Source organism: Triticum dicoccoides, chromosome 4B (genome assembly GCF_002162155.2).
Source record: "Triticum dicoccoides isolate Atlit2015 ecotype Zavitan chromosome 4B, WEW_v2.0, whole genome shotgun sequence".
Lineage (NCBI taxonomy): Eukaryota > Viridiplantae > Streptophyta > Magnoliopsida > Poales > Poaceae > Triticum > Triticum dicoccoides.
Genome location: NC_041387.1, coordinates 626,463,918 through 626,470,904, shown reverse-complemented (window position 1 = coordinate 626,470,904; position 6,987 = coordinate 626,463,918). Strand labels below are relative to the sequence as shown.

The window sequence follows — 6,987 nt, the reverse complement described above, 5'->3', positions numbered from 1 at the left end:
TCAGTGGAACCTGTCTCACGTAAGCGTACGTGTAAGGTCGGTCCGGGCCGCTTCATCCCACAATACCGCTGAAGCAAAATAAGACTAGTAGTGGCAAGAAAGTTGACAACATCTACGCCCACAACAGATATGTGTTCTACTCGTGCAAAGAGAACTACGCATATATCTAGCTCATGATGCCACTGTTGAGGAACGTTGCAGAAAATAAAAAATTTCCTACGATTTCACCAAGATCAATCTATGAGTTCATCTAGCAACGAGAGAGAGGAGTGCATCTACATACCCTTGTAGATCGAGCGGAAGCGTTCAAGGGAACGGGGTTGAAGGAGTCCTACTCGTTGTGATCCAAATCACCGGAGATCCTAGCGCCGAACGGACGGCACCTCCGCGTTCAACACACGTACAGTCAGGGAGATGTCTCCTCCTTTTTGATCTAGCAAGGGGGAAGGAGAGGTTGATGAAGATCCAGCAGCACGACGGCGTGGTGGTGGATGCAGCAGCGATCTCGGCAGGGCTTCGCCAAGCGTCTGCGAGAGGGAGAGGTGTAGCAAGGGGAGAGGGAGGCGCCAAGAGCATGGGTGCGGCTGCCCTCCCTCCATCCTCTTTATATAGGGCCCCTAGGGGGGGCACCGGCCCTAGGAGATGGGATCTCCAAGGGGGGGCGGCGGCCAGGGGGTGGCTTGCCCCCCAAGCCAGGTGGAGGCGCCCCCACCCCTAGGGTTTCCCAACCCTAGTCTCAAGGGGGCCCAAGGGGGGGTGGCGGCCAGGGGGGTGGCTTGCCCCCCAAGCCAGGTGGAGGCGCCCCCACCCCTAGGGTTTCCCAACCCTAGTCTCAAGGGGGCCCAAGGGGGGCGCACCAGCCCACCAGGGGCTGGTTCCCCTCCCACTTCAACCCATGGGGCCCTCCGGGATAGGTGGCCCCACCCGGTGGACCCCCCTGACCCTTCCGGTGATCCCGGTACAATACCGGTGACCCCCGAAACTTTCCCGATGGCCGAAACCTGACTTCCTATAAATAATTCTTTACCTTCGGACCATTCCGGAACTCCTCGTGACGTCCGGTATCTCATTCGGGACTCCGAACAACTTTCGGTTTACTGCATACTCATATCTCTACAACCCTAGCGTCACCGAACCTTAAGTGTGTAGACCCTACGGGTTCGGGAGACATGCAGACATGACCGAGACGCCTCTCCGATCAATAACCAACAGCGGGATCTGGATACCCATGTTGGCTTGCACATGCTCCTCGATGATCTCATCGGATGAACCACGATGTCGAGGATTCAAGCAACCCCGTATACAATTCCCTTTGTCAATCGGTACGTTACTTGCCCGAGACTCGATCGTCGGTATCCCAATACCTCATTTAATCTCGTTACCAGCAAGTCACTTTACTCGTACCGTAATGCATGATCCCGTGACCAGACACTTGGTCACATTGAGCTCATTATGATGATGCATTATCGAGTGGGCCCAGAGATACCTCTCCGTCATACGGAGTGACAAATCCCAGTCTCAATTCGTGTCAACCCAACAGACACTTTCGGAGATACCCATAGTGCACCTTTATAGTCACCCAGTTAAGTTGTGACGTTTGGTACACCCAAAGCACTCCTACGGTATCCGGGGGTTGCACAATCTCATGGTCTAAGGAAATGATACTTGACATTTGGAAAAATTCTAGCTAAACGAACTACACGATCTTTGAGCTATGCTTAGGATTGGGTCTTGTCCATCACATCATTCTCCTAATGATGTGATCCCGTTATCAATGACATCCAATGTCCATAGTCAGGAAACCATGACTATCTGTTGACCAACGAGCTAGTCAACTAGAGGCTCACTAGGGACATGTTGTGGTCTATGTATTCACACGTGTATTACGATTTCCGGATAATAAAATTATGGCATGAATAACAGACAATTATCATGAACAAAGAAATATAATAATAACCATTTTATTATTGCCTCTAGGGCATATTTCCAACAGTAGCGAGTTTAGAGGTAAACGTGCTACTACAAAGGAAGTAGCGGTAGAGCTGTTCGATGTAGATCGCTACTACTATGTGTAGCCTATGGGATAAGCCATGGGAATTTTAGTAGTAACGTGTTTAGAACAAGGCGCACTACTGCTAGAACTTTATCGGTAGCGCGGTTTGCGCAGGCGCGCTACTGCTAATTAGCACCAGCGTGCTCTTTTGACCCACGCTACTGCTAAAGTTCTGTGTATAAGGTTTTCCCTAGTAGTGGAAGACCTTCCTCTTGACAACATCATCGGGAATACCTGCAAGCTTAAATAATTCACAAACTTCATCCACACAGATAAGGTGTAAATAGGGATGCAATGTTCCATCTCCTGCAAAGGGATTAGCTAGCAGTTTCTCTATCATACCCGAAGGAATTTCAAAGTAAACATTTTCAGTAGGTTCAGTAGGTTGAGGAGCAACTCTTTGCTCTACTGGTCGGGGCGAAGATGCCCCGAACGAGCCCCACAAAGGATTAGTTTCCATAGTAACAAGTGACAGAAAATTTCAGCACACTATATAAATGTTTCCTTACCAAGTTCCACTCACCAAAGGCGCTTCAGTCCCCAGCAACGGCGCCAGAAAAGAGTCTTGATGACCCACAAGTATAGAGGATCTATCATAGTCCTTTCGATAAGTAAGAGTGTCGAACCAAACGAGGAGAAGAAGGAAATGAGAAGCGGTTTTCAGTAAGGTATTCTCTGCAAGCACTGAAATTGTAGGTAACAGATAGTTTTGTGATAAGATAATTTGTAACGGGTAACAAGCAATGAAAGTAAATAAGGTGCAGCAAGGTGGCCCAATCCTTTTTGTAGCAAAGGACAATCCTGGACAATTTCTTATAATGAGAAAAGCGCTCCCGAGGACACATGGGAATTATCGTCAAGCTAGTTTCATCACGCTCATATGATTCGCGTTCGGTACTTTCATAATTTGATATGTGGGTGGACCGGTGCTTGGGTACTGCCCTTACTTGGACAAGCATCCTACTTATGATTAACCCCTATTGCAAGCATCCGCAACTACAAAAGAAGTATTAAGGTAAACCTAACCATAGCATGAAACATGTGGATCCAAATCAGCCCCTTACGAAGAAACGCATAAAATAGGGTTTAAGCTTCTGTCACTCTAGCAACCCATCATCTACTTATTACTTCCCAATGCCTTCCTCTAGGCCCAAATAATGGTGAAGTGTCATGTAGTCGACGTTCACATAACACCACTAGAGGAGAGACAACATACATCTCATCAAAATATCGAACGAATACCAAATTCACATGACTACTAATAGCAAGACTTCAACCATGTCCTCAGGAACAAACGTAACTACTCACAAAGCATATTCATGTTCATAATTAGAGGGGTATTAATATGCATAAAGGATCTGAACATATGATCTTCCACCAAGTAAACCAATTAGCATCAACTACAAGGAATAATCAACACTACTAGCAACCCACAGGTACCAATTTGTGGTTTTGATACAAGATTGGATACAAGAGATGAACTAGGGTTTGGAGAGGAGATAGTGCTGGTGAAGATGTTGATGGAGATTGCCCCCCTCCCGATGAGAGGATCGTTTGTGATAATGATGGTGATGATTTCCCCCTCCCGGAGGGAAGTTTCCCCGGCAGAACAGCTCCACCGGAGCCCTAGATTGGTTCCGCCAAGGTTCCGCCTCGTGGTGGCGGAGTTTCGTCCCGTGAGCTTCCTTATGATTTTTTCCATGGTAAAAGACCTCATATAGCAGAAGATGGGCACCGGAGGGCCACTAGGGGGCCCAGGAGACAGGGGGGCACCCAGTAGGGGGGGGGGGGGCGTGCCCCCACCCTCCTGGCCAGGGTGTGGGCTCCCTCAGGTAGTTTTCTTTGCTCATAAATTCTTATTAAATCCAAAAATGACTTTCATGGAGTTACGGGACTTTTGGAGTTGTGTAGAATAGGTTTCCAATATTTGCTCCTTTTCGAGCCAGAATCCCAGCTGCCGTCATTCCCCCTCTTCATGGTAAACCTTGTAAAATAAGAGAGAATAGCCATAAGTATTGTGACATAACGTGTAATAACAACCCATAATGCAATAAATATTGATATAAAAGCATGATGCAAATTGGACGTATCATGGAGCTGCTCGCCTAGTTGTCGAAGACGTCCCCGAGCGCAGCAGCCCGCGCGGGGAGACGCAGCCTGAGGCTAGCGCTCGACGAAGAAGCCCCAGCGTCGGCCGCCTCGTGCACCGGCATCGGAGATGGAAGATGCGGGGAGTCCGGCTGCGCGGGCTCCGCGGGCGGCACAGGCGGCGCAGGTTCGGCCTCCTCCTGGACCTCATAATCTTGTGGCATGGGTGGCTGCAGGACCATCCATGGCCCCCAACCATGCACCGGGTACGGACGCGGTGGTGGAGGAGCCACAAGTTCTGGCTCAACGTCGACGTCCACTGCGTCGTCCGGGGGCTCCAGTACCTCGTTCGCATACAGGTTTGGAGCAGCTGGTCTGGCAAGAATCCAGGCCGGGAGCGGCGCCGCCGCCGGCATGGCCGGTTCGGGCGGAGCATTAGAAGGCCCAGCACCATCGCGACCTCGGGCGCCATGTCCAAGACGTGGTCCACGGCGACGGAAACCGTTCCGGCGGCCTCCCAACCGGCGCAGATCATGGGCGTGGCAGTTGTGGCGGCGAAGTCCGCCAACACCATGGCGATGGCGACGGCCCTGTCGGCGTCTACCGCTGCTATGAACAAGGTGCAGGAAGAAGGACATGAGACCACGAGGCATCCTCTCACCTTTTCCTTTCTTCCCTTCTGGCTCTCTTTTCTGGCGACTGTCGCCGGCGTGATTTGCCTATGCGTGCTCTGGGCAGAGACTCGTGGTGATAACGTGTGAAAGAATGATTTGATCCAAGTGTCTTATTCCATTGATGATCAGGCATTTATACAAGGGGAACCGGTGCTTATGAGAAGATGCGCCTGTTCGAGGGGATGCGAGGAGCGGATGCAACGGTTGCCCGGAGAGGCTCCCGCACGAACGAGGCGGCGGTTGCCTCGAGAGGATCCTGTGCATGTTGTTATTTACAGCAAGAATTATCTCTAATAATTAAATCCTAACAGGAAGCACCCCGGCTAGAAATAGGGGGGCCGAAGAGATTTAAGGGAAGGCCCCGTAAATGCGTGTAAGAACCTGTACGTCTGGGAATATTGGGAGTTAGTCTGATGGGCTTTGCTAGCCCCACGCATAAAGAGATTGCTATTGTTGGATTGAGCACATCTCTTGACCTCCTCGAAAATACAACCCATCACTTTGGCGCGGCGACTAGATCTCGCATTAAGTGAGACGGTATGAACTCTCGCTGCAAGCTTCAACAGTAAAGGGCCGGCCCCACTCACCACACTTTAAAAGAAAATGGTGAGGAAAAAAGAGCACGTATGAAGTAAGAGGGCGGGATATACTTGAGGCGAATTGAGCCCGCTTTTCACTGATTTTTTCAGCTTGCCCTTTTTATATTTGTGTCTTTCTTTTTGTTTCATTTTTATTTAGTTTTCTCGGTTTTTTTTCATTTCCGTTTTCCTTTGTTCTTTGTTTGGTTTTATTTTTCTTCCCTAGATTTTTGTTGTTTATTTTCGTTTTTCTTTTGGTTTTTCTTTGTTTCTTTCATTGTTTTTATTGGTTTTTCTTTTCTTACCCATTTTCCTTTTTTTCTGATACATGGTCAACATTTTTTACACATTTATCATTTTTCAAAGACAAGTTTAACATTCTTTGGATACATTGTCAACATATTTTCTATAAACATTTCACATTTTCCACAGACAAGTTTAATATTGTCCGAATACATGATCAACATTTTTTTCGATACACACTTAACATTTTTCAAAGACAAGTTTAACATTTTTTTAACACATGGTAAATATTTTTTCTATGCACATTTAACATTTTTCAAAGACAAGTCTAATTTTTTTAATACATGGTCAACATTTTTCCCGTACACATTTAACATTTTCGAATACAAGTCTAACATTCTTTGAATACATGGTAAAAAAAATTTCTACACATTTGACATTTTTCAAAGGCAAGTTTAAATTTATTGAATACATGGTAAACCTTTCTTCTATAGACAACTAACATTTTCTAATTACAAGTTTAAAAAATAACACATGGTCAATATTTTTTTCTATACACATTAAAAAAAATCAAATATAGGTTTAACATTTTTCTAGTACATTGTCAATATTTTCTCTATACACATTCAACATTTTCCAAAGACAATTTTAACATTCTTTGAATATATGGTCAACATTTTTTCTATATACATTTAACATTTTTCAAAGACAAGTTTAACATTCTTTGAATACATGGTAAACATGTTTTCTGGACACATTTAACCTTTTACAAAAAAAAGTTTAATTATTTTTTAAATAGATGGTCAATATTTTTCTATACACATTTCACATTTTTCAAACCCAAGTTAAATATTTTTTGAATATATGGTGAATTGTTTTATGTACACATTTTAACCTTTTTCAGTTAAAAGTTTAACATTTTCGTACACTTATTCAAAAGAAATAAAACAATTGGATTACCATTTTGTAAGTACATGGACAACAGTTTTTGTATACACATTTCACGTGGTATACATGATAAAAAAAATCTATACACATTTAACATTTTTTGAATGCTTGATTAATATTTTTTGAAATGTTTTGTGTAAAGTATTTTTTGTAGTACAGAATATCTGGAAATATAAATAATGTAAAAGAAAATAAAAAAGGGAACAAAAAACATAAAAAAATTGATAGAGAAACCATAAAAATAACGAGAATATGGCATGTGGCCTCTGGTCAGCGATGCGATGAGCCAGCCCATATGGAGCTCGCCTTGAGCGAAACGCTCGCTATAGGCAAGACATATCAGCGCCCTCACTTTAGAGGGGTGATTCCCATTTCCCGCGTAAGTAGACAAGTACTTGACCAA

The 6,987-nt window shown here is 45.3% G+C and overlaps 1 protein-coding gene across 1 annotated transcript; it reads left to right on the top strand.

Annotated features, from left to right (window-relative positions):
- Window positions 1–4,398: 4,398 nt before the first annotated feature.
- On the top strand, window positions 4,399–4,902 carry LOC119292915. Its single transcript, XM_037571571.1, has one exon. The coding sequence runs from the start codon at window positions 4,399–4,401 to the stop codon at window positions 4,900–4,902; it is 504 nt and encodes a 167-aa protein (XP_037427468.1).
- Window positions 4,903–6,987: the final 2,085 nt, after the last annotated feature.